This window comes from Equus caballus, chromosome 11, assembly GCF_041296265.1.
Source record: "Equus caballus isolate H_3958 breed thoroughbred chromosome 11, TB-T2T, whole genome shotgun sequence".
NCBI classification, from domain to species: Eukaryota; Metazoa; Chordata; class Mammalia; order Perissodactyla; family Equidae; genus Equus; species Equus caballus.
Window position 1 is genome coordinate 60497304 of NC_091694.1, and position 27490 is coordinate 60524793.

At 57.1% G+C, this 27490-nt stretch overlaps 1 protein-coding gene across 11 annotated transcripts in view; it reads left to right on the forward strand.

The window, feature by feature from the left end:
• Positions 1–27490, forward strand: part of PEMT (phosphatidylethanolamine N-methyltransferase) — a 91956-nt gene that overhangs the window by 16595 nt on the left and 47871 nt on the right. For 8 of the 11 annotated variants that reach the window (XM_070228352.1, XM_023653681.2, XM_023653678.2 and 5 more), the window contains exon 2: positions 6129–6236. In XM_070228352.1, the coding sequence (XP_070084453.1) occupies positions 6144–6236 (93 nt within the window). In that variant the 5' untranslated portion in view covers positions 6129–6143. Of the gene's footprint in view, positions 1–5502; positions 6054–6128; positions 6237–27490 lie in introns of those variants that run through there. The other 3 variants (XM_070228349.1, XM_070228351.1, XM_023653679.2) reach the window with 3 other exon arrangements.

Sequence of the window (27490 nt, forward strand, 5' to 3'; positions counted from 1 at the left end):
GAAAGCCAGGACTTCTGCTCTTTAATAAGGTTGGGGGGGAGAAGTGGGGGGATCCCTCCCCTTGGTGAAGGTGGGCCCCAGGAGCCTTCTGCTCTGCTCACGTCTGACCCAGGTTTTTGGCTCTTTTCTGCCGATCCAGTTTCTGGAGGGAGACCTGCCCTTCCAAGCGGGTTTTGGGCAGCGACAGTAATCAGGAAGGGACCTCTAGGTCTGTGGAGTGGGAGCCGGGAGGGGCTCTCCTCTGCTGCCTGGAATGCCACTGTGAACCATGACTCATTCTTTCATGCTGAGTTGGCCCCTCTCCAGGCAACAGAAGCCTCCATCACTCTCCACTCTCAAGGCGACTGAGGTAACCAGATATTTCCCTCCCAAGACAGGTTGACCTGAGGGCACTGGGACCTGGGTGGGGGCTGGGTTTCCTGTTCTGATGAGTTCAGCCCTAACTGGGAGTTGCTGTCAACATTCTCCCTTGCTGTCAGCTTCAACCAGTTTTAGCTTGTTAACCTTTCAGTACCTCAGTTTCCCTCTTCCACCTCAGCTCCCACTAGAGGTGAAAGAAGTCTATTTCTCCTTGCTTATTTGCCTGGTCTCCTGGGGAGTGTTCAGGACTTTTACTCTTGCCGCACTGGTGGGTGGCGGTGGCTCCAAGTCCTGACAGAAAGCCCCAGCTTCTATCAGGAATCTGGAAGAGCTGGGCTGGCGGAGGCTGGCTCTGCTGTCAGCCGCTGATCTGGGGGCTTCTCGGAGTCTCTGGCTTTCTTATCTGCAGAGTAGGCGCAACAGTAGTGCTTTTCTTTGCTGTGGTTGAAAGGCTTGCCTGAGATGAGGTATGTGAACTTTAAATAAATGCTCCCTGATCTTGTTAACTGGCATCATGAAGTTTCTGTAGAGGGTCTTAGCCCTCAATCTGTTTCTCAGACCCCCTGGAGTCGGGCCTTCTTGAGGGATGCTCAGTATCTGTTGAATGACACTGAGCTGAATTCTTTTCATTTTTTTTTTTTTGAGGAAGATTAGCCCTGAGCTAACATCTGCCGCCAATCCTCCTCTTTTTGCTGAGGAAGCCTGGCTCTGAGCTCACATCCGTGCCCATCTTCCTCTACTTTATACATGGGACGCCTACCACAGCATGGCTTGCCGAGCAGTGCCGTGTCCGCACCCGGGATCCAAACCGGTGAACCCCGGGCCGCTGAGAAGCAGAACGTGTGAACTTAACCACTGCGCCACCGGGCCAGCCCCTGAGCTGAATTCTTAAAAATATCTTAAGCGTTTCGAGAGGCAGTGTTCCTCCCAAGGGGCCAGTGGGGATGAGGGACACCACTCCCACTGTGGAGGCCCCTGCTGACTGTCTTTTCCAGAGTTGTAATTTACACACGGTGAAGCGCGCAGAACTTGGTTAACTGGTTAGAGGTCTGACCGCACGCTCCCTGCCACCCAGGTCCCAGTTGAGGTGGGCGATGTTGCCATCACCCCAGGAAATTCCCTGTGCCTTGCTCCCCAAGCAGCCACCGTCAGTGTGGCTGTGCCTTCTGAGGCCTCCCCTGAACCATTTGCCTGGCTCTCTCCTTCCCGCTCCGTGTCGCCAGGCCTGGGCCTCCAGCCATGAGCCTCCAGCTGTCATCTGCACCCTCTTCCCCTCTGGTCCGGACTCTCCTCTGTACCTCACATTTACCCTCTCCTCTGGCTTGGTCCTGTGGGTCAGCCTACAGGGCAGGGGGCACAGTGCTGAGGGTACACTGGGCCTGCCTGGGACCATGGGATTTCCAGTCCTTGAGAAGGTGTACATCCCCTTAGCCAGCTACTGGCTCCCCACTAGTTCCTACTGAAAAGTGACAAAGACCTGAGAGTTGCTGAGACAGCACAGATTACACGGGGTGGAGCCTTAAGAATCAGGCTTACAGGGGTCTGAAGCTGAGCCTCAGTTTGCTTATTATAAAATAAGGATGCAGATGACATTGACCATATAGATTGCGGGGTTGGCAGCAGGATTTCAGGAGAGAATATTTTATTTCTCTTTGCCTTGTGGGTATGGACCACAGCCGACTGCAGACCCTGACTGCTGGGGGCGTTTCCATCATTGTCAACACGAGCTGCCTGGCTGCACTGAAGGACAGGAGAATGGAGGAGTAGAGTGCTAGCTTAGAAGAATGGCAGTCTTGGAGAGAATGCTCCTTAAAAGGGAGTCTGGCTGACAATAAAATCCTTGTCTTAGAGTTGCCATATGAACTCCTGTGGGAATTGTTGGTGTAAAAGTTTGCGCATGATAAAGAGTACATTTCATGCTCTAGTTGTGCTGGCCCTGAGTTCCTCTTTCTGAGGATTCAGAGGGCAAGCCGGTCCTAGAGGACTTTCTGTGTGGAGCTGTGCGCGGGGCAGCTCGCTGGCGAGGATGCGGGTTATGGAGTTGACGGGTGAGGATACTGGTGCCTGGAGGGCGGTAACTGAAAGTCAGGGAGGGCCAGGTCTCTTCCCTAAATACCTTCCACCGGCTGCACGCTCCAGGGACAGGCAGGCCTCCGCCCGGGAGACTGACCTGTCTCCAGTGGATTCCATCCCCAGGGTTCCACGAACCTGAGGAGCCATCCCCGTCCCCCGTCTGGCCGTCCCATCTCCTGCCAGTGCTTGTGAACATTGCTTGATTTCTCAGCCTAAAAGGTGCCATAAAAATAAATATTTATGAAGCACGGCATCTGGGCAGCTGGTAGAGGAAGAGGCCGTGCCCCTCTGTCCAGAGGGATCTGCTGGCCCCGGCGCCTGCTCACCTGCAGAATCCCCACAGTGGCCGCTTGGACAGTTTCCTGCCTCCAGTCCAAAGCCAGAAGGGAGGGGATCAGAGTCCCAGGAGCATCGGTGGCTGAGCTAGAGGGACCCTCAGAGGCGTACCTTCAGCCTCTGCTTTTTACTGTTGATGGAACGAGGGCCATTGTTCACTCAGCAAGCATTTGCTTTTTGTGTCAGGCAGAAGATACAAAAGATGGAGAAAAAAATGGCCACTAGCCTGGAGAATGATTGCAAGATAGGGACAGATAAAGAAATAATTGTAACGGGGTATACACTAAGGAAACAAAAGAGGGTGCTATGGGTGAGGGTAGAGGAGATGCTCCTGCTGGGCCTCGAGGGATGAATAGGAGCTTGCTGGAGGGTTACAGAGGGATAGAGAGTATTTCAGACATGAAAAAGCCATTGTGAAAAGGTCCAGAACACGATGTTTGGTGTGGGTGATGGGGTAGGACAGGAAGGATGGCAGGTGAGAGACAGCCAGGCTTCGGAAGATCTTCTCAGTGCTGCCAAGGAGGGTCTTCTCAGTGCTGCCAAGGAGGTGACTCCATGGCCTGTTGGTGGGTGCTGGGATGGGTGAGCCCTGTGTAGGTAGGAGGCCTGGGGTGCGGAGCGTGGCAGGAAGTAGGAAGCAGGGCTCTCGAAGTTGGCTGGGGTTGGAGTGCACCATCCTGTAGGCAGGGGATGCAGGGGAAGAGTTTTGATCGGGGGAACAATGGAGTCACCAAACAGACTGGCCTTGTGGAGGAGAGGAGAGAGGGGCCAGTGGAGGCAGGTTTGGGCTGGGGGTTGAGATGGGGACCAGGGAGAAGGGGCGGGGGTGACTGAGGCTTCTGGCTGGCAAGGGATCTGCTGTCCATGGCAAGAAGGTCCTTCCCTCAACTCACTCTGCTCGAGGCTGGGGAGGATCAGAGCAGGACCCTGGGCAGCTCCCTGGCCAGCTGTCCCTGCCTCCCTCCCCATGGCTGTGCCCCACCGGTCAGCGCCATCACAGCCCCTCCTGGGACAGCACCTTGCAGTGGAAGGTGCTCAGTAAGTGTTTCTTGTTGAACAGAAGGTAGAGTGCCCTCTGGTTCAGCCTGAGTTCTAGAGGCTTCGGGGCTGAGCTGTGGGTGTCCCCTTCTAGGGGGGGCAGCCTGTTTTGAGGCCTGTTCCAGCTCTTTCATCCTTCATGAGTGGCTTCACTTCTGTTGTGTTCTCCAGGGGAACTTGAAACGTCTGTCATGGCCCAAGGCTTGCTGCTCTGACCCAGCCTGGGAGCCTCCAGGGGTGCAACCCGGACAAGACAGAAGCAAGCTGGGAGGCCGCCTGTGGGTCCTTCTTCCCCTGCTTGCTGAGCGGGTCTTCCTTCTTTGTGCGTTTATTAATGCACTTGCCTGCTCCTGGGGTCGCGTCCCCCGTCGTCACTCTACGCGTGCGCGTGAGAGTGCGCCTGTGGTTCCTTTGGGGGGTTCGTGCATTCCTCACTCACTCGTAGGCCCGTCTGGATCAGACTGCTTGCTCTCCTCTTACCTCGGTTCTTGGCCACACAGAGGTGAAGATTTGCCCTTGGGAGATACGGGCTGACTGGGAGAGGAGGACCACATGTGTGAAGGAAATGCCGGGCCACATCCTCTGCGCTCAGTGACCTTCTGGAATCTCCCTACTGTCACACTTAGCAGCACTGTCTAGAGGGCAGCCTGAGTTATGCCAGGAGAAGGTCGCTTGGTCAAGCAAGAGTTGGAGTGGAACCTTCCTTGCCCTCCAGGGCTGGGTGACCTGTGGGACGGACCAAGCCAGGAGCATTGTCTCTTCTCAGCCCCCAAAAGTGGCAGGGTTTTTGAAAGAATGTACTCTCCCTCCAAACGAAACAAAACAGAATAAAAACACCCTCAAAGTAGACGTTATGGGAAAGATCAGAACTCTGATGGCCTTAGAGTTATTTTGCAATTTAGACATTTCTACTTTGAATTACATGTGGAGAGCCACCATAATATTTTCAGTGCTTTGGGCCTCTAAAATCCTTTCTAAAAAGAAAAAGAAAAGTGCAAAGAATAATGCAGGGGCTCAGTAAATACTCACCACTCCAAATGTCGGAGGCATCTCATCGTTTTAGAGAAGGAAAACAATATGCAAAGTGTCCAGCTGTTCTTCCCTCTTGTCACTCTTGAGAGGCAGGAAGTCTCAACTGCAGGCCATTCTGTCCCCAGGGGATGTTTGGGTCACATCTAGAGACATTTTTGGTTGTCCCAAGTGGGGAGAGCTGCTGATTTCGGGTAGGTGGATGCCAGAGGGGGAGCTGTGAAGCCGACAGTGCAGGGCACAGCCTCCCCATGAGGAGCAGCCCAGCCCAGGAGTGGACAGTGTGCAGGGTGAGTGCCCTGCTCCAGATGCAACCACTGTCATGAATTCGGTATGTCCAATGCCAGTGTCGTGTTTAAACACACGTGCAGAAAGAATATTTTGTACTATGTGGTCGTGTGTTGTTTTCTAAAAATGTATAGATATGCTCTGGGAATTCTGCAGCCTGCCTTGTTCATTCAATATGTGTTTGAGAATGTCACATGTTGACACATACATCCAGTTTATTTGACTTCTGTAGTTTAGCTCTTTTAGGAATGGGCCACGTTTTATTTATCCCTTCTTCCGTAGATAGACACCCAAGTTTCTAATCTCATTCATTGCACGCGTACCAATAGGAACATCTTTGCGCACGACTTTGCACACTTCTGTGAGTATCTCTGGGGCGGATGGCTGGGAGTGTCATTGCTGGCACATGGGAGCACACCTTTCCAGTCCACACCCTCATCAATACTCAAGACTGTCCGCCGTGTGGTTTGGTGAGAAGGGGCAGGCGGCTGTCGTTTTGGTTTGCATTTTCTTGGTCACTGAGGAGGCTGAGCGTCTCTTCACGCGGGTGTCAGCCCGTTGCGTTTGCTCTGGGGCCTCTGAACACCTCCGCAGGGTCTTGGTCGCAACACCCTGGTGACCTAGACTTTGGCCCCAGTGGAGGCACTTCCCCTCAGGGCGCTGACACTCCCCCTCAGAGCCGCCGGTTCCCTTGTCCAGCGTGCCTGCACACTGCGCTTCCGCTGCTGGCCCGCTCCCCCCCCCCCCCGCCCCCCCCCCAAGACGCGACACAGCTGATTGGGTTTCAGCTTTTTATCTTCAGTTTTATGAGATTACACTGTAGTAACCTTTGGGACTTGGATGTGCCAGAGCCTCCTGGCGTGTTCCCAGAGGGTAACTTTGTTTCTGAGTTTTGCGGGCTTGTCGCTCCTTGGGCTCCCCATGTCCAGGTCGGGAAGGGGCTGGGGGTGGGGTGTTGGGAGGGGGCTGGCTGGTCTCCTGTTGACACCAGCTCTGTCCTACAGGCAGACCTCTACGTTATGACCCGGCTGCTGGGCTACGTGGACATCTCGGATCCCCGCTTTGTGGCTGCCGTCCTCGCCATCACTTTCAACCCACTCTTCTGGAATGTGGTAAGTGCTCTCACACTGACACTGGCCAGGCGGGTTGCACGGACGGACACGCGGCTGGCTCTTCCCACCCCTCGTCTATCTCTGGCCTGTGTGGAATCCTCCTCTCTGCTTCCCCACTGAGGTTAGCACCCCGTTAGAGGATGCTGACCAGGGAAGCCCCTCACCTCCAGGATCTCAGGGCGTCTTGGCATCGGCAGACAGCCGGGGTGCTGCTGGGCTGGCCTGGGGCAGCAGGGCTGTCCTGTGGTGGGCTGCCCACGTGTGCCCCACGATCTCACGCATGGTCTTCTAGTTGGTGAAGTGGATTCTTGGTTTAGGGGTTTTCTTCCCTCTGCCACGCTTCACAATGAAGCCACTTTCTTGTGACTCCCCACCCCCTCATATGTGCTCCATAAACATGATTATTGTTCCTAAACGAGCTTCTTGCAAAATGGTTTGCACACCGCTGAACTGAGGTGTGCTGGGCAGCAAGAACTGGCCAACAGGAAGTGAAAACAGGAGACAGAGCGGCACTCAGCTCTTCTGTGGGTGCATGGACCCTTGGAGAGCTGGGGTGGGGCCGGGCTGTGTAGGAAGGGGCTCTGGGCCCTTGGAGGAAGGCGTGGGAGGGAGGGCAGTCTCTCCAGCTGCAGCCTTTTTGTGAGACGTCCCACTCACCAAGATGTGGTGGAAGCTCTTGGGGTTTCTGGTCCAGCTCTCCCATGGTGTGGCCGTCTCCAGAGGGGTGGAAGGGAGCCGCAGTGGTGCTCCCGGGGCTGCTTCCCGAGGCTCCTGCCCCGGGCCAGGCGAGCTGGTGGTCCCTGGGGCTCAGCCCGTGCTTGGGTTTGCTGATGCAGAGCTGCGGACGTCCTGTGATTGCCTTTGAGGGCAGCCTGAGGAGTCACGCCAGCTCAGCGTTAGCAGCACACTGTTCCAGGCCGTTTTCATTTCAGGTGATCCCTTGGTCCCAGGGGCAGAACAGGACATGTTTTTCATCTGGTTTATGAGTTAGGTCTTTTCTCCATGTGGGGAGATGGGTGGTGGGTGGGAGTCGGGTGGGGGCGGGGCTGCTCATCTCCAAGAGTTCACATTCTGAATGTGCTGTCCCTCCTGTCCTGAGCACGCTGGACCTGCCCTGAGAAGCTCGGCGCCAGCCTCGGGCCGGGGGGACCCACTGGCAGGAGGGGCTCTGAGGGAAGGAGCTCCAGAGCTTGCTTTGTCCAAAGCCATTCTTCAGGCCTCCTGGGACCCCCGCCCCCTCCTGGGTGGCCTTGCCCCACTCTGTGCCTGAGCTGGCCTTGACCTTCTGACACACAGCGCCCCACAAGAGCTAAAAGCTGGCCTTGGTGGAGTCCGAGCAGCCCTCAGCCCCTCCTGTATCTCCCCATGCTCTCCCAGGGCCCCGCCGCCTGCCCCTCCCACTTCACCTCTTCAGCATCTTCAGTGTGAGACAGTGAAGGGTAAAGAGGGTGTGGCAGGCTGAAAAATGGCCCCAAAAGATGTCCGTGTCCTAGTCCCTGGAACCTGTGAATGTTCCCTTATATGGCAAAAAAAGGGGAGGGCTTTCCGGGCGTGAGTAAGTTAGGAATCCTGAGATGGGGAGATTGCCCTAAATGCCTCCCTTGACAAGAGGGAGGCAGAGGGAGATGTGGACACGTGACGCTGGCCTTGAAGACAGGAGTGATGCGGCCACGAGCCAAGGAAGGCCACAGCCCCGGCAGCTGTGAGAGGCAGAGGGCTTCTCCCTTGGAGCCTCAGGGGGCGGCCCTGCCCACACCTTGACTGTGGCCCAGTGGTGCTGGTTTCGGACTTCCGGCCTCCAGAGCAGAGAGAATGTGTTCCTGTGGTTGTAAGCCACTAGTTTCTGGTAGTTTGTTACAGCAGCAGCCACAGGAACTGACACAGGGTATTAAGGAGGCTGCTGATCACGGCAGGAGGACGTCGCTGCGTGTGCGGTGCTCCTCCGGTCCACGCGCCTCTCCCCGAAGGCCTGGTCTTGACTGCAGTCACGCTGGTCTCCCAGCGCCGGGGGCCTGTCTGCCGGTGCACAGCGGCACTTCGTCACACACAAGCCCCTTCCTCTGCTTCCCGCTGGCCCGTCCGACAGCGCTTTGTGATTTCATTTTGAAGCTGTGCTGTGCCCGCGACCAATGTCCGTAACAGCCGCGAGGCTGCGGCACGGAAGGTTTGGGGGACAGGCAGCTTGTGCCTGTGCATTTGTCATAAGGGTTTTTTTCTTTTGTCATACGTTTTTGATTTGCCGTGTTTTTGAAAAAATTATTCACTGGAACAGTTTGTGATCATTAGTGGGAGAGACAGAGCTCCTCAAAGTCGCCTCAGAAGGAGAAACGTTACAGCGACATGTTGCGGTTTAGTGGGCTCCTGCTCGGGAGAGCTGTGGAATGGCCCTGGGAGGCAGGGAACACCGGACCCCCGCTCTGGGACGCCATGGAGAGTCCCAGCCCCGAGCAGTGAGAAGTCGCGCTGTGAAAGCACTGCGTGAACATTAATTCAATCCCCGTAACAGCTGATGCTTGGCAGGGCTTGCCATGCTTGTGCTGAGGGCGTTTCGTGCAGTATTTCAGTTAATCGTCACAGCAAAGCCTGTTAGTATCCCCTTTAGAAACCGGGGCTTGAAGAGGTTCACTCATTTCTTCTTCGAGTATTTATTGAAGCCCCACTATGTGCCAGGCATTGTCCTAGATGCTGGGGGCACATGGCCCTGGTCCTCATGGAGCTGACACTCTGGGAGCGGGGACAGTACGTGAATAAACACATATACTGCCCGGTGTTGGTAAAGCAGGGGAAGGGAAGGGAAAGTCAGGGAGCGCTGGTCAGGGCAGGAGTGCCCTCTGAGCAGATACTGCTCCTCATGTAGGAGGGAGCCCTTGGGTATCTGGGGAAGAGGACACAGCAGGTGTAAAAGTCCTGGACAAAAGTCCTGGGTGATTTCAAGGAACAGCCACCAGCTGGAATCTGACGGGGAGAATGGAGGGCAGATGGAAGAGGTGGCTGGGACAACGGGGCAGGCCTCGTAGGCCATGGGGAAGACTTCGATGGATTCTGAGCTGGGAGCCTTGGGATGAGTGGCCCTATCTGACTCAAGTTTTCAGGGTTGACGAGGTTGACTTGGGCTGCTGTGATGAGAACAGATCTCATCACCGGGAGTGAGGGCGGAGCTGGGAGGCTGTCACAGCAATTGAGCCACCAAGATGGCAGCTTGGACCAGAATGGCACCAGCGAAGGGGGGAGAAGTGGTCAGATTCTGGGCACAATTTGAAGGCAGGAAGAGTCAGCAGGATTTGCCGTGATTTGGTTGGGAAGTGAAAGAGAGAGGCAGCATGGCCAGCCCCATGGTTGGGACCTGAGTGACTTGTAGTGAGAAATATACATTTGGTCTTCATCTTGGCACATCGCAAGTAAGTCCTTGGAATTTCCTAAGCAGTGAGTGAGACCAACGTGTCTTTTGTTCTGATAATGAGGTGACTTTCGGAGAGCACCTAAGGATGGGGCTTGTTGCCAGGGGCACCAGCCAAGTGATTAGTGGGTTAGAACATTCATGCCACCCTGACCTCTGGAAAGGAGGAGCTGGAGAGTGGATTCAATCGCCAATGGCCAGTGACTTAATCAACCACGCCTATGTAATGAAACCTCCATAAAAACCCAAAAGGACAGGGTTCAGAGAGCTTCAGGTTGGTGCACACACATGGAGATGTGGGGAGAGTGGCGTGCCCAGAGAGCGTGGAGCTCTGCGCCCTTCCCCACACCTTGCCCTCTGCATCTTTCCATCTGGCTGTTGATTCATATCCTTTAATATCCTTTGTGATAAACTGGTAGTCTAGTGAGTAAACTGGTTTCCTGAATTCTGTGAGCTGAGTAGATGGTGTCAGAATTGAGTTGAATTGTAGGACACCTAGCTGGTATCAGACAACTGCTTGAATGTGTGGGGGAAAAAACCCATATGTTGGAATTGGGTGCAGAATTGTAGAGGGCGTGGCCATTTGCTGAAATGGGACAACTGAGGGAGACCAGGGTTGTGGAGGAAGAGGGCTCCGTCATGCCTGTGTCAGATTTACGATGTCCTTGAGACTCCAGGTGGAGTTGGAGACCGCGTGGGTCTGGAATTCAGGGCAATGTTTGGGGGCCGGAGATGATGTCTGAAGCGGTGGAGAGTGGCTGCTCAGGGCTGAGTCTGGCCTTGACCCAGACCTTCTGACTGCTCCAGGGCCCACTGTCTGCCTCCCTGGGCTGTGCTCTTGGAAGTGTTGACACCGGCTGGAATTGTCAATGCCATTAGGTAGATGTGTTGGTGCACCCCCCGCCCCCCGGCCCCGCCCAGCACCCTGGCCCGCCTCGCTCCAGGCAGCTGGTGTGTGTGTCCTCCTCTGTTAGAATCTTTGTTCCCCAGCCTCAAGTTCTTTGTTGCTCAGTCCAAAGGAGGCTTTCTGCCTTCTCTCCTTGGATCTTTGGGGGACACTGTAACACTGTTGACCCTCTCTCTTTCTTGAAATCCTGCCCTCCCTGTGCCCCTCCTGCTTTTCTGGCTTGCTCTCTGCTGCTCCTTGTGAACTTCTTTTCCTCTACTGTCATTCATTCATTCAACAAATGTTCATAGAGAATCTGCTGTGTGCCATGTGCTGTTTGAGCCCGCAGGAGCCAGCGAGTAAACCTGTGCAGCCTCTGTTCTCAAAGACCACAAAAAGGTTTGTAGTTAAAATTGTGAAAAGGTCAGGTGCCACCAAGGGGCTAATTGGGGCTTTTCCTTTTGTCATCTGTGTCTTAATCTCTGGCCCAGAATCATCTCAGAGTGCCGGGAGCTTGAGTCCAGGTGCTGTGTCCCCACCTGGGTGTGTCCAGGCCTAAAAGGGAGCTCACTGTTTAAACCCTGGCCAAGATCTCTCTGACGTGCTCCCCTCCCCATCTCCAAGGAGGAGGCCACCCTGTCCCAGTGGCCCGGGGTGGAGATCCAGGTGCCAGCCTTCTCTCCTTCCCCTCACCTGCCTCCACAGGCTCTGGCCTCACAGGTGCTAAATGTGAGGGCCACCACCATCACCTGGGTTGGCACAACAGCCTTCTAGCCTGGCTCCCTGCTACTCCCTGTTAGTCTCCAACCTTCTCCAAGTGACACTCACTCCTATACGTAGGGCCAAGGATTGACCCCACCCAGCACCCCAACACACTCTCAGTTGCTCAGAGTGCCTGTATCTTCTAGGAGAAGGTGTAGGCTCTTTCGCCTGGCCCATGAGGCCCCTCTTTGTCGGGCGTCCTCTCACCTGCACCCTCAGTCACCCTGGGTCCCTGCCCTTCCCCGGGTGATTCATCCTCTTACCCAGGCCTCCCGCACACCTGTGCCACCTCTTCCAGGCAGTCATCCCTGCTCCCCACAGCCCCTCCCCACTCTCAGCCTCCTGGTCAGCGTTGCCTGCTTTGGCATGGTTGACATTTTGAACTGTCCCGAGCACTGCAGGATGTCTAACCACATCCCCTGTCTCTGCCCACCAGGTGTCAGTAGGACCCCCACATCCTGACTGTCTCAGATGTTTCCACACATTGCCAGGGTCCCCTGAGGGGCTCAGTCACCCCTGTTGCATTCACCACGTGTGTCCCGTGTGCCCTCCAGCATCACTTGCTAGCCCATGGCCTTCCTCATAGCCCCAGTGTTCCAAGAGAGCTGACACAGTGCCTGCGCTACTCCTCTGTGCTCCCAGCCCCGGCGTGTGCCAGATGCTGTGTGCTGCCTGCCCTGCGGCGTGGAGGGCAGAGCATCTGCTTCGCCTCTCTGTGCTCACGCCTGGTGCCGCCCGCACAGACAGACCCGCAGTCAGTGTTCGCTGGCTTCACCAACAGTTGGGCTCTTTCCCAGCTGTCTGCCATGGCACCCAGTGGACAAGGCCTGTCTCCATCTGCGTGGCATTTGCAAATGCATACCCTGACTCTTTGCAAAGAAAGGGCATTGCAGGGAAGTGAAGCACGGTGGGCCCGGCTATTCCTGGCATCTCAGTAAAGATAAGATAGGCTGTGGCCCTGCGCAATTCCCGCTCACCAGGACTCCCTCCATGTCAGGACACGCTTTGTTATAAGGTAGCCTTCAGCTCTCCCGTTGTTTACAAAAGAGAATTGTTCACATGGTTTGGTGCTGTGACTATTATGGGAGACAAATTGCTGTCGTGGGCGTCAAAGCTGATTGAGACGTCTCAGCACGTTTGGTCACCCTGGCCAAATTAGGCGAGTTTATGGACAGAGTGTCTGTGTTCTTGACCTTCCACAGGGGGACACTTGGGAGAGGGAAAGGGACATTATTAATAATCCTACCAGGACAGTGGGGGACTGTCCTGGCAAACGGGTTCTGTAGGCCTTGAAAGGGTGCTTTGGAGTGGCTCAAAGTGGCTCAAAGGGCCTCAAGTGGCTGGCCCACCTTTCTGCTCTCCCGTGGTATGATGGCTCTCTCATGCCCATGCCTCTGTTCATGCTGTTTCTTCTGCCTGAGACGCACCGCCTCTCCTTCAAGGGTCAGTGCAGCCCCCTGGGACGGGCTTCCCCTCAGTGCGTCCTGGCCTCAGGCCCCCTCTCTGAGTGTGGAATCTGTATCCCGTGTCTGGGCAGCTCCTTCCCGGGTGCTCACAGAGTGAATGTATTTGGTGGGTTAGCTGCTGACACACATCGCGGCGCTCACAACCAAACCACTGCCAAAGCCCCCAGCCTGGGCCCCGCTGGTGCAGTGGTGGTTCCGCGTCTGCAGCAGGACAGCCAACCTGCTCACTGGCCCGGGACCTTCCTGGGTTAGCCTTGAGAGTCCCATGTCTCTGGAGCCCCTCGGTCCTGGTGGGTCACCCTAGTCTGCAGAAGGACTCGGCCTTCCCAGGGACAAGTTTGGGAGGAGGCAGTGCCTCCTCTGCAGGAAGTGGGGGAGCTTGCCGCCTGGCCGGGGTCCCATGGCCCAGGGACAGTTACTTGCCGAGTACCTGTGGTCCTGGGCTGGCAGCCACAGGCTTTGGAGAGGCTGGGGAAGCAGGACAGTAGGTGGCGCTGTAGGCAAGTCGAGGCACTCCCAGGCCGGAGGAGGTGTGACAGCCACGGGAGGGCGAGTGGTGTGCTTCCAGGCGTGTCGTGCCCCTCACCGCCTCCTCCCCTGCCTGACACCTGTAGTGTGCATTTGCTTTGCTTCCTCATCTTCTGCTTTCAGATCCCCAGTCAGTAATCCATTGGCTTGTTGCGGGGTACCCTGGGGGATCCCAACAGGTTCCAGGAAGCTGACCCTGCAGATGCTTCAGGCTGAACCAGCCTGGCCCCCGGGAGGGAGGCCCAGGTCCCATCCCCTGTGTTCACACCCCGTCTGGGCCTTGGTTTCTCCATCTGTGGGGTGAGGACACCTAGCTGAGGTCCTGTCAAGCTCTGAAACACTATGACCCACTCACTCTACCAAGTCCCACCCTGGGATGGCCCTGTGCTCTGCCCAGGGGATGTCCCCCGCTCTCCTAGAGCTGGTGCTCAGGTCAGTAAGATAAGGTTGGACATCAGAAGTGCAATCTAAAAGTCGGGATTTGATTAGTCATAAAGCTTGCAGCTGCAGAACACATCTAGAAGACAGGCGATGAGGGAGGGGTCGTGAGGCTCTGTGGCTTGAGGGCTGCAAGGTAATGGTTGGGCTTTCCAGAAGAGGTGAGAGTCAAGACCAAAGAAAGGTACGTGTGTGGCCAGAAGGTGGACAGCAGGCACAGGTCCCCTTGGGGAGGACCCTGAATGCTGGCTTGTGACCCTGATAGTTTGCTAGAGGTTGGCGGTGAGTATGCGAGTGTGTGTGTAAGGTTATAAGTGTGTGGGTGTGAATGTGAGAGTGTGTCTGAAAGTGTGAGTGCAAATGTATTGTGAGAGTATGGGCATGCATGTGAGAGTGTGCAAGTGTGCATGTGAGTATGCGTGTGTAAGTGTGTGCACGTTTCACTCAGGCAGGCAGGGGAATTGGGCCGGGACATGAACCAGGCTGAGACCCGCCTCCAGCCTGCTTAGAAATCTGGCTCCCGGGGCATGGCCACCTACACCCTCTGGGCCCTGAGCCGCGTTTCCAGGTCAGAGAATATTGCCCTTGGCCCGGGTTCCTTTTACATTGCGGGAACGCTGAGCTGGGCTTACTGGTGCAGCCTGTGGCACAAGAAGGGTTTTCTCTGAGCAGAGCCAGCTGGCTGGCTGGGCCTGACACAGACCTTGGCTCTGAGAGCACAGGGCTCTAGCTGGCTGGCCACTCATCCCTTCTGACTGATGTCACCTAGGACACCGTGGCATCCCCAGCCATCCTCCCTGCCTGAGCTGTGTTCAGAGCTGTGTTCAGAGCTGGATTCCTATGGAATTAACGACGTGTCTGGCCTCGGCTCCATGGCTGGGGGCAGTCAGCTCCTCGTCACCAGGGACCCATGCTTGCTGCTCCAGCCTCTCGACTTTGGCTCAAGTGCGAGATGTTCTGTGGCATATATGTGTGTGTTCTTTTCTGAACCAGGGAGTAGACGTGTGTTTTTAGCTGGAAGCAGTAGCCCTGCCCGCCTCCGAGGCCCCATCCCTCTCTGAATGAGAGCCGTGCTGGGCAGCAGCATCACTCTGTGGGACCAGCTGCGGCCTGGCAGGGGAGCCTCGTGCCGTTGGCCAGAGCTAGCGTTAGAGTCTTGGTGTCTGAGCAACGCGGTGAGAAAGTGTCATAGCGCCTGGAGCTGGGTCAGCTCACAGTCTTTGCCAGGATCACTCGGGGTGACGCAGTTAGGAACAAAGGGAAGGAAGCCACAGCAGGCTCTCCCCACCTGCAGCTCAGGCGAAACCCCGACAGAGCTGGGCTTCCTCCGCCAACTCCTCCTTCGCCTCAGCTTCCTCACACTCTGGAGGGGCGATTTGAGTTTCCTTAGAAAGTCCGTGCTGTGTGTGTGGGGTGGCTGCCCAAGCACGTCTTCCTGCCATGGTTTATGTTTGCTTCTGGCCTCCACAGCCCGTGGGGACAGCAGACAGCACTGGCATGTGTGCAGCGCGTGTGACTGGGCGCAGTGGAAGCGCCTCCTGGCCGCGGGTTTGGCGCGGATGATCTCTCAGCCTAGCCTTGCCTTTTCTTAGATATTTCAGCAGATCAGGCCTTCCTACTTGGATCTTCCTGTCAGGTCCATGGCTTTCAGGTTAGATGTGTGGCTTGGGGGTTGTTTGTGACCTGGACCCACCCACCTCCATAGGGCATGTCTCCTGGGACCTCCTCCCAGAGCTCTGGCCCTCTGTCCTCCACCATTCTGCAGCTGTGTCTTTTCTCATGCCCCCGTGCCTTTGCACAGTCCACTCCCTCTTCCTAGAAGGGCCTCCCCTCCCCTCTGCTTGGCTGCCTTGCGTTTCCCTCACAGGCCTCTCTCGTCCTATAGGCAGCCTTCCTGAGCCCGGACCCCGAGCAGACCCAGCTGAGCACCCCCTTGGTGCCTCCCAACCTGCTGCTCCGCTCCCGTGCAGCTCTGGGAACCCTACGGAAAGTGGAGGGAGAGGTGGGCACACCCCTACGAGAGCCCGGTGGGTGAGAGGACTTGCCCAGCGTAGCTCCCTCGGCCCCTGCCTGCCAGCACCAATAGTAACACTCATGTGGACTGCATCTGTCCATAAGCCCTTGCCGGCCAGGAGGGTCCTTGCCCTCCTGCCCGCGCCCGCCCCTTCCCACCTGGCCTGGTGGCTCTGGAGCTGGCAGTCCATCTCCAGCCACCTTGTTGCCAGCCACCGCTTCCAAGGCCCCAGCAGAGTTCTGCGTGTGCACCGCGAGGTGGGGGAGTGAGTCTGTCTCTTGGGAGGTGCCCCAGCAGCACCAAGGGCAGATTTGTGCTGAGGGCAGCCCCCAAGGGCCTGGGGAGCCTGCAGAGGAAGTGCTGCGTGGGGAAAGGCAGCTTGAGCCGTGCAGCGGATGCCCCTGTCGCCCCAGAACACCTGCAGAAGGGCAAGCATCTGCGTTACTTTCCCGGGGTGGGACCATCCGTGCTGCCTCTGGGACCTCCCCCGCCTCCCCCGCCTGCTGGGGTAGTGCTCTCCTTGCGCAGCGTGTGGGGCGCCACCTCCCCCACTGCAAGCACAGGGGAGCCCCTGAGAATCTGCCCCCCTGCCTGGCTGTGGCCTCCTGCCCCCAGTGCCCACCCTCAGCTTCTCCCCTGTCACTGCAAGACAGAACCTTCCATCCAGCTGAGCTGTCCTTCACAAGATGTCAGGTTTCCTCCCTTGGCTCTGCAGAACGCGCGAGAAGGAGTGCTTCCGAGAGGAGGGGTGACTTGTCCTCCGCAGAGCCATCTGTTTTCTGTTCTGTAGAATCTATTCCTTGTCAAGTAGGCGGGAATCTTGGACACGGTCACTGGTGAGGCGGCTGAAGGTCAAAGGGGTGGGCGTGGGCAGCCTGCCTGGTCAGCCGGTTGGTTGGGTGTGGTGGCACTGCTCTGTCCTCAGCGTAATCTCCCTGCCAGCCTTTGAAAGCAGGACCAAGGGATGGCAGCCTGCAGTGAGGGCAGCACAGCCCCGGGTGGGAGCAGCGCCTTCCAAGGGGTGCCTCAGTGATGCCTGCCACAGAGGGAGCATTATGGGCCCCCCGCCACCACTCTCAGCACCTCCACCGCCACAACTGCTGCTATTGTGTTTTCGTCATCCCCATGGCTAGCTCGGTGCCTGCTTCACAATGCCCGCCAGATTGAATGGATTCAACTTGGCAGGCTCCTGGGGTTCAACCCTGGATTTTTCAGAAGCAGCAGCTGAGGACCAGAGAGGTTGCTTGACCTGCCACCTGCCCAGGTCACACAGCTGTGAGTGCAGAGTTGGGCCTGGCAGCTGGGGCTGCTGCTCCTGTGCAATATCCCCTTCCCCCATCCCACCACTTGGAGGGCCTCTCTGGTGCAAACATAGCCCTAAGCAACAGCATGGCCTGGCCCAGATAGGGCGGAACTTGGGCCCTGCTGGCAGGAAGAGGCCTTCAGAGCACTGTCGGGGATCCGGCCCTGTGGCCTCTTCCTCCTGGAGCTTGGGGTCCATGTGTATGCTGTGCACTGACTTCTTGACAGCCTGGCTTCCTTGTTGGTGTATGCCCCACCTATGTCAATATTATGACTGCATGTGGACTTCCTGTGGGCAGGGCTGCACGAGGGGCAGCCACGTGGAAGGCATGCCTTTGCTTAGAGGCAGGGCAGATGCAAGTGTCCTGGGACCTGTCCTCAGCTGGCTCAGCCTCAGAAGCCCAGTGAGGTCTGGCCCCTCTGCCCCCTGAGTCCTCCCTGCCCTCCCTGCCTGGCCAAGGGAGGAGGAGCAGGGGCCTCTGAGCATGCAGACCTGCCTGCTGATGGCACTTCCCAGCCGAGAGACCTGGGCAGGAGTTTTGGCTTTTCTGAGCCTCGGTCTTCTTAACTGTAATATAGGCACAGTGGTCAAGGCCTCAAGGCCCTGTTGGGTTGGGCAAGAATGTGGATAGAATGGTGCCTGGAGCTGATTCAGCATGACATTTGTCCTGTCTCTCTTCTCTTCTCCCAGCACCTACTGTCAGCTTCGCCCCTGGCAGTTCCTCGTGGCCTGGCTGCCTTGGGGCTTCTGTTGTGGAGCTGTCCTGTGGCTTTAGTCCTCTGGGAAGGGCTCAGGCAGGGCAGCAGGGCCTTACCAGCCAGCTTGGGATCTGACTGCCTGGGTCCAAGTCGTGGCCAGCTACTGACAGCATGACCTCAGGCAAGGGCCTCACCTAAGCTCCATGCCTCAGTTTCCTCACTTGTGAAAGGGTTCATTTTGGGCTCTGTTCCAGGATTGTGAGAGTATCGAAATAATCCACATGTGGCATGGGGGCAGTGCCAGGCACAGAAGCAAAGCTTGGTAAGCGTGAGCTGTTGTCTGGGTGCCACCTGATCGGTGCCTGGGCTGCGTGCTGGTCCGCTGATCATGTGCTTTGACCATGCGGTCTAGAGGAAGGGGCAGGAAGGTTGTAGAGAAAGGGAGGAGATGGGAGAGGGCACACATGTGTCCTGACATTGCCAGTCACGCCATGCACGCCTGCTGGGTCCCTAGCCTGTGCCAGGCTGGGCCTAGGATTCAGGGCCCAGGGCGACAGCCAGTTACAGGGCAGCTCTGGGAGTGTGAGCGGGGAGGAGGGAGTGCAGGGGACACGAGGATGGTCTAAGTGGAAGAGAGGTGGGAGGGAGAGCAGGCGGCGCCATGTTGGAAGTTCAGGAGGGTTGGGGGTGGTGGCCAGACTTGAGGCTGGACTCTTTTTTTTTTTTTTTTTAAAGATTTTTTAATTTTTTCCTTTTTCTCCCCAAAGCGCCCCGGTACATAGTTGTATATTTTCGTTGTGGGTCCTTCTAGTTGTGGCATGTGGGATGCTGCCTCAGCGTGGTCTGATGAGCAGTGCCATGTCCGCGCCCAGGATTCGAACCAACGAAACACTGGGCCGTCTGCAGCGGAGCGCGTGAACTTAACCACTCGGCCACGGGGCCAGCCCCGAGGCTGGACTCTTGAGAGGCCTCCTGGGCCTTCTGAGGAGCTTGCCCCTGCTGCTGGGGGTGATGGGGACCCAGTGAAGGTGGAGGAGGAATGGCTTGATCTGGACCCGTGGGCACGTCAGAGAGCCTAGCCGTCTCTGCGCAGCTTCTTAGCTGTGTGCAGCTTTGCAACAAGGGCGCTCTTGGTCACAGGGCGCTCACGCCTGCACCCAGGGCCTCTGCATCCTCCTCTCCCCCCGCCTCCTCTCACATCCCCTTAGGGCAGGCATGGTGCAGTAGAGAGCAGGGCTGTGGGGCTGCATAGACCCACTCTGCACCTTGGTTTCCTCCCTGGATGACCTCCGCCTTGGCTTTTGTTTGGGGGCTAAAGTAGATCTTGTGTGCCAAGGGCAGGCCCAGGACCTGGCCCCCAGCCAGAGGGGTGAGGTTGGGGGAACGTTGCTCAGGGCCGGCCTCAGTGCCTGCCCAGGGCGTTTCTCCTGCTCCTGGGCTCCTGGTGCCCATTTCTGCATCTGGCCTTGTTCCCAAGGGCGGGACCTGGAGCCTTTCCCTGCTGCCCCAGGACCTCCTTGTTGGCCTTCGAGATATTTGCCCGTCACTGCAGGGGCACGAGAAACATGCCCCAGCTCCGACCACCTGGGAGCTTTCTGGCCTGGTCAGGCTGTTTCTTCACTGTGATTGGCCGAGAGGCCGGGTCCTGGGTGGCCTCAGGTGACCAGAGCAGCTGGTTGGGCTCAGAGGCTTCGTCCACCCGACTTGCCAGCACTCAGGGTCCAGGAGGCCCATCTGAGCTGGGGAGGGAGCAGGTGATGGGGAGCCCCACGGTGCGGCTCTGTCCAGTCACACGCTGGCTGACCGGCAGCCAGGGCAGGCCATCTCATCTGCCGCGAACCTCAGTTTCCCCATGCAGAAACTGGAAGAGGTGGGACTGCACGGCGGCCTTTCTGCTCCCACATATTTGAGGCTGTTCTCTGGCTCCGTCCTATGCCCCAGAGTTTCCTGGGGATCCCAGCCATGACTTGGGGACAGCCCTGAGTGTTCACCCCAACCCGGAGCCCCCACACCCCGACCGCTGCACTGCTGCCTCCCCACTGGCCCAGACGGCGTGCCCACCGCTCATTCCAGCCCCACTGGCTTTTCGGGGCCTCTGAGGAACTGCGGTTGTATGAAGGCTCAAAGGCCCATTTCAAGGAGCCCAGCCCTGAGCCGCGCCTGCTTAAGATGATCTCTATCCCTCTCTCCTTGCGCCCGGCTCCTGGCTGGCCAGCCTCCTGTCCCAGCCCTGAGCCGCGCCTGCTTAAGATGCTCTCTATCCCTCTCTCCTTGCGCCCGGCTCCTGGCTGGCCAGCCTCCTGTCCCAGCAGTGCCACTAAGGGGTGAGCATGGCCTTTGGCTGCCTGGGCTCCAATCCTGGTTTTCCCGCCTTGAGCATGTCACTTAGCCTCTCCAAGCCTCAGTGTCCTCTTCTGTGAAATAGGCCCTTTCCCTTTTGGCAAACCCTCTGGAGGTGTGTGGCCAGCCCTTGCTCCCCCTCTTGACACCCCGTGGGCTCCAGGACGCCTGTGCTTTCCCCAGGACTGCTCTTCCCAGCTCCTGGACCTGAGGGAACTGCCAGTCCTGGACCTCTGCCTCTGCCTGGACTTGGGAGTGCAGCCTGCCATGGACCCAGCTCCTCTAACATCGCCGTCCACTCCGCTGTGCCAACTGGGCCGTCCACTGCGGTGCTGCTGAGGCTCACTTCATCCAGCAGACACTTCCAAGGCACATGTCCCACGGAAGGCATGGCTCTGGGAGCCGTGGGGTGTTACACGTGAATAGGAAGCCGACTCTGGAGCCTGATGATGGACCCACAGTTGGCTGTGGTCTGCTGGAGCATCCTTGTCTCCACCGTGGGTACCAGAATGAGCTGTGAACCCCCTGAAACTCCCGGAAATGGCTTTCTTCGAGGCCTCAGACTCCAGCAGCTGTGAGCCAACTCCCTGCCCTTCCTCCAGGACCTCATGCGTGCACCAGCAGCCCTGGCCCCAGCGCCTTTTCCATTTCTCATTTCCCGTCTGTTGATTGTGTGTATTTTTGTAAGCACCTCACGTCCTTTTCATAATGAAGCTTGGGATAAAGAGATAAAGGCCAGCAGAGCCTGATGCAGGAGGGGCATGTGCCCAAGTCGAGCAGGCTGCCCAGAGGTGGGGGAGCGGAGGATGTCGGTGAGTGCAAAGGCTCTGGGGGAAGCCAGAGAGGAGCGAGGTAGAGGAGGGGATGCCAGGCAGCCACCATGCCACCTGACCCGGACTGAATCCTCTTGGGGACCCAGAAGCAGCTGGTGATGCAAGGGACCATGAGGTGGAGAGAGGCTAGTTATGTCTCTGCTAGGGCCTTGGGGACCCGGACGGTGGGCTTCTCTGCGTCTTTTCAGCATCCTGCTTTTGGCCGAAGACACACAGGTCTGCGTTGTTTCCCACTGAGAGCTGGCAGCTCTGGACACCTGTGGGGACTACAGGGTCTGCAGAGGCCTTCCCTTCCCCCGTTAACAGCAAAGGTCCTGTTCCCGGAGCCTTCCCTGCAAACCAGGGGTATTTCAACAGTCTTCTCTATTCTCACGTTGCTTTGAGAGGCTTGTTTGGCAACTGGAAGAGGGGAGAAGGCTTCGGACAGCCCACAGGAAACCACCAGAAGGCAGGCTTCAACTGGAATGGTCCCGGCTTTGGTTGGCACCCCGGCCAGGCTCTTTTCTCGGGACTTTCCTGTCTGGGCTGCTCCAAGGGCCCGATGACTGGGACCACATTTTAGGCCTGCTAACCTGAGCCCGAGCTGGCCCTGTCATTGGGGGTTATGGTCCAGGGGAACCTTCATACCTGCCACTCACTCCCTGTGTCGCTTTCCTGGTCCCCTGCCTGGGCAGGTTGTGTGACACCTGTGGGCCTGTCTTCTCTCCAAGAAGGAGCGTATTTCGCTCATGGCTGAATCCTGGTGCCCATCACAGTACCCAGCACTGAGAGCCTCAGGGATTGTTTTCTTAAAGCCACCTCATCTGTGAAGTGAGTACAGTGCCAGGCCTGCCAGCTGCACAGCCTGGTGGCCAGGACCCTCCCCAGTTTCCTTCTCTGTGAAATGGGCATAATGAGAGTACCTGCTACAGGGTCCTTGGGAGCAGCCAGTGAGTTGGTCCCTGTGCAGGGTTTGGAACAGCACCCATTAGTGCTCATGCGGATTGCGGTGGCCACTCTGGAGCCCCATCTCCAGATGGCACAGAGGCCGTGCGCAGTGTATAAATGCAGACTGAATAAATGAATGAATAGATGCATGCCCCCCTTTCACTTCTGTGCTGTGAGTTCTTTTAAAATAATCTGCTGAAATCACACTGGTTGCTACTGATGAAAAACCACAATGGAAGGGCTCCATTTGCTTGGGCCCAGCTCGAGGCAAGCCCTCCGCCTCTGTGGCCGAGTGCTGTGCCTGCCGAATGTGCTCTTGCGCAGTGAGCTGTACTCAGGGGCCACATTTATGCCTCTGAAGACCCCAACAGGTCATTCTACAACGGGATCCAGGGTGTTCACATCTTTCGGCTTCTTCATTGGCCGTGAGGCACGTCACCTGCTGGCTGAAGGGCAGAGGCGTGATCTCTCACTGTGGCTGGTGGCAAAGGGGAAAGGGTCCAGATCTCCTATTGCTCTCTCCTTGTACTGAACGCCAGACACCTCTGCACCAGCCGTGTCTCAAGAGAAACAGAGGAGAGAAAAGAGGAGATGTTCAAAGCATCTGGGGTTGCTATGGTTTGCATGATTTGGCTACAAGGCCTTCTGGCTTGGCCTCAGCCTGCCTCTCAGGTCACAGGTCAAGTGTCCCTCTCCCACAGAAGCCTCCAGCCATCCGATCTGGAGTGGTCTGGACTCCCTGGCAGGAGGGAGAAAGGAAAACTGACTCTCCAAATACAGCCCACCATCTGCTGTGGGTGGGTTGTGGCATCTTTCAAGACAGGCAAAAGAAGTAAAGGAGACTCGTCCACACAAGAAGTTTCTGGATTTTGCTAGACTTCCCAAGTAGATGTGCAGAGTTGGAAGGAGCCGTGAGGCCTCACTTTGCTGAGTTGCTGATGGTGAAGGATGCTGGGGAAGTCTCCGGAGATGGTTCTCCCAGGAGGAGGCCATTCCTGATAAGATGAGAGGGCAGGGGAAGGGCCCTTCCCAGGAGGGGTGCAGAATTAGGGGTGCTCCAGATGGTGAGGGAGCTGGGAGTGTGATTTCATTTGAGAGGTCCCTGAAACAAAATCAGGGTGGCAGTCAGGAAAGGCCTTCCCAGTGTGTGGAGCACATCAGCCTCTCTCTCTCTCTCTCTCAGATCCTCACAGGTCCCTGGGAAACGGGTAATTACAGGTGAGAAAACAGAAAGTTGAAACATCCCCCAGCTAAGCCCTGGACAGTCTGCTGTGAGCCCAGACAGAGGCCTGGGGGCCTCCCCCACCAACTGCCAGGTGATGGGCAGAAGGCAATTTGGGGGTCTCCCTCTCTGGCGGGGCTGTGGTACCCTGACCCCTTGCTCTCTGGCTCCAGATCTGACCTGTGGCCTCGCAAGGACACAGTACGGGGACCTCACAGCCTTTCTACCCCTTGTCTTCAAGTGCCCTGATCCTGAATGGAAACCTGTGCACCAGTTTCTGTGAAGAAAAAGTTGAGACTGGGCTTTCTAGATGTGTTAAGTGGGGGGCTAGGACCCCACAGCCTCCCAGGTGAGAGACCTTCGGTGTGTCCCCAGCCCCATAGGGGGCAGCGGTCCTCCAGCCCGGGCAGGGCCGGACAGTGTGTTCAGAAGACACTGTTCCCTGAGTGCGGATTTGACACCTTCCGTGGTCAGCGAGGAGACACCCACTCCCTGGAGCTTGGAAAGTCAGGTGTGAGATCCAGTGAGCTAATTTTAGACCTTGGGTCTCCATATCAAAACAGCAGCTGATAATTAGAAAAAAAGAGAAAAGAAAAACGACAGCTGCTCTTGACCTTTTTAACTATGAAGCCAGCAGATTTTCTCTGGAAGGGAGACACCATCTGCTGTTGCTGCCTTCTGCCTGCCTAGGGGGCCTCAGGGGCACCCAGACGCTCTGCTGCCCGGCTCGGGCGTCGCGCCTCTGCTGGGCTGCTCGGCACCACTGCAGGTGAGGAGCAGCGCTTTGCTTGCACGTGGTGTCTCCGCCGAGAGAAGGCCAGCACACACAGCGAGGAACTGGGCAGAAGAGGTGGCCATTTATCCAGCACCTTCTAGGAGAATCCGTTTCACATCAGTGAACTTTCCAGCTTTCAGTGAAACTTTAAATGCCCTGTTGTTTTTGTTCCGTCTTCTTTTTAAATCACACATATGCTCTGTCTAAGGCCCCATGTAGGCTCCCTACCTTCTCAGTAGCACAGATGGGCTGATGGACCACACTGTGGTGGCGCGGGGCCCAGAGCTCCTCTCGGGCCACTGCGCTCGGGGCCCCCTGCCCCTGCACTTGGTGGCCCCAGACACTACCTCTTCTCAGGACTTGTTTCTGAATTTCTGATCCCTTGTCAGCTGTCATGTCTCATCTGCTGTTTTGGGCGTCCATGTAATCAGCTGTATAAGAATCATGTGCAACGTAGGCGCATGTCTCCTGGGGCAGGAGTAACCATTCCCGCACCAGCCCTTGGCTTGGGTGCCTGTGGGTGGAGACCCGTGAGAAGCTGCATAGCCTCACCACTTGGGTTGGCCTTGAAGCTCAGCGACCAATTCCTGCTTCCAGCCGGCCCCTGCCTCACCTGATGCAGGCATCGGCCCCTCACCCCAGGGCACATAAGTTAGTTGGTTCTTGTTAGTATCTCTGCAGTTATTCTGTTTAAAATTTTAAATGTCAAAGCAGGCAATACACGTGCACGATAAAAATTCAAACAGTACCAAAAGGCATGAGTGGAAACGTCTCCTTGAACCCCTTTCCCCTGCACCCCCTTCCTGAGCTGTTCTCTGCTGGAGGCGTGCCTGTGTGCAGAGACTCCCCTCCCACAGCACGGCAGCCTCCGCACATCCTACATCTTTTCCTTCACACAAGCGGAGGATGCACATCTTAGAACAGTAATGGGAACTCGCGTTTACTAGTGTCCCCTGAGCGCCAGACCCTGTTCTAATTAATCCTTTAAGTAGCTCTCAGCGGAGTTTGGAGATTGTTCACTTTTGCATCCGTAGATCTACTTCGTTCTTTTCAATGCTGCGTAGTGTTCCACTGAATGGAGTCCCGTCACTTAGTCACCGTTCTCCCACCAATGGACAGTAGCTTGTTTCAGACTTGACTGTAAACGCAGCTGAAGGAAACCTCCTTGTTCTGCTTATTTGCGCTCAGGGGCAAATATATGTAGCTCTGCTCCTGGAGCTGGAATTGCCGGGTCACAGAGTGGGTGTGAGGGTGACTGTGGCGGAGATTGGCAGGGAGTGGAGTGATTGTGAAGCCCCAAGACCCCATGTCCTAAATTGGACTGTGGCTGGTGTGTTTGACCAAACTGCACAGGGGACCCCAAACCCTGTCCCAGACGTGCATCTGCAAAGCCAACAGGGGCTCCTGTTTAAACCCAACCTGATCAGCGGCTTTACAAGATTGTCCCCAGAGAGCCCGCGCTGCGGCCGTGCCTGCAGCAGGCAGAGGCTGTGCTGTTCTGTCTCGTCCCTCCCTTTGGGAGACAGAGAACCGTAAGTGTCCCTGTCCTCAGAGGTCATGGGAAATGTTCCAGTGGGGTGTTATTAGCACAGAACATGGTATTTTGAACCCAGGCTGTACCCAGCGAGGAGAGAGAGTCCTTGTGCCCAGCACACTGTCCGCTTGCTGTCAGAACCTGTTTCGGGGACAGTCACACCACTCTGTGAACGGGGTTGGGTTTCCGTCAGGACGCTGCCTTTGTCTCCCTTCCTGCTGTCGGAAGGGGTGGGCTCCCTGCCCTGCCCTTGCTCTGCCCCACGCTGTCTTCACAGCCTCTGGGAGGGTGAGGGCAGGGTGTGGGCGCTCGGGGACTAAGTGACCGTGTGGGCGTGGAGTGGCTGTGTGGCCATGACGAGCACGCTCCCCCCTCCCATCTGATGGGCTGGAAGGCCACCGAGTCCTCAGACCCAGCAGACTAGCACTGCTTCTGCCCAAGGAATGGACACATTGTCTCAGCCGTGGGTCCAGGCATCAACCTCAGGGGAGCTGACTGGAGGCACACAGGGATTCCCTGTGTTTTCTTTGTAACTATCTGGAAATCTAAAAGTATTTCAGAATAAAAGGTTATTTTAGAATGCCATGGCTGCTTGTCACTGCCAAGGGTTGGTCCCAGTGCGTGGTCAGGGAGCCTTCCAGACAAATGTCACTGAGATTGGGCACGTGTGTGGCCTGCGCCATCTCTGCGTCCCACTGCCTGGTGGACTTCCCTCCTGTCCTCAAGGCCTGCTTCCACCATGGAGCCCCCATCAGCTCTGGGACTTTCTGGCCACAGACCTTGGAGCCTCTGGGTCTCTCAAGGGCGCCGGCGAGGTGATCCCCGTCCCTGCTCAGCACCTCTTGGAATCCTCCTCCCACCCGCCCACCGCAGCCTGCGGGCTCGGTCCTTGCTGCTCCCCACTCACGTCTGCACCCCAGGCAGCGGCAGCCTGTGCAGAAGGCCTGGTGTGTGCGGCTCGGCCAACTCCTGAGTCTCCTGTCTGTGCGCTGCAGTCCTGCAAGGCCTCAGGAGCTCTTGTGAGGATGGGGTGGTCGGTGCTGGCGGGTGCTGGTGACGTGGCTGCACGACCCTCTGGGCCTGCCTCTTGCTGCATTTCTTTGGTGAGGCCTGAGGGCTGGTGCTTCTGGTTTGGGGACACTCTCTGGAGTTTCACATTTCCTTCCTCTTTCCCTTAGCTCCTTGGGTTCTGCCTTCTCCTTCCCCTGCATCCAATTGCTCTTGTCGAGGTGGCGATTAGAATTACTTCCCTGACTGTAGTGTGACTTAGATTTTCTGTGTCCCTCCCTGATGCGTCTGGCTTCTCTCCTGTGAAGACATTTTACCTTGTTGAAAACCAGGTCAATTCTCTTCCCTTTCCGAAGCCCAGGCTCTGGGGGTCCTGGGGGTCCAGGCACGCTCACTCTCTGGCATCTGGACTGAGGAGGGCCTGAGGCCCTTGGGTAGAGCCTGGCCTGGCACAGACGCCCCGGCAGGCCTGGGGGACCACGTGGGAAACAGGCCGGTCTGAGCAGGAGAGAGAGTGCCCTGGGGACTTGCGCCTGGAGGACCCTCTGCTCTGTGTTCTGTGCAGGTCACGGTTTCATCCTTCGGGCCTCGTGTGAAGGCCGCCCTGCCAGAGCCGCCTCCCTCACAGCCCCACCCCAAGTTGTTCTTCTTCTCAGCACCCGTTCCTTGACGCCCGCATCTCCGGCATGTCTGCCCACACGGAGGCATCCTGAGGACACACGCTGGCCTGTTCTCAGCGCCCAGCGCCTGGCACCTGGCCGACGCCCCACAGCTTCCCAAAGCACAGGCCTGCAGCGTGTGAAGCCTGAGCCCGTCCTCCGCTTGCTGTGGGGTCTGGGCTGCTTTGTAAATGTTTCACGCAGCCTCGGCAGGTGTGAGATAGCATTGCGCATTCCTCGCTTGCTGAGTTATTTCCTATGGAATCAATTATCCTGAGTCTGGCGTTAACGGCCCGAGCTGCTCGTGGGAGCATTGGGTGCCCCGAGGAGCCGTGCTTTGCTGGAAGCACACTTGCAGCAGGAGAGTGGCCTTCAGCTCTGCCCTTGAGAGAGGCGCAGGCTCCTCGAGCCTCCAGTGGATCACCCGGCTTCGTCCAGCAGGTCACTTCGACTCATGCAGAGGC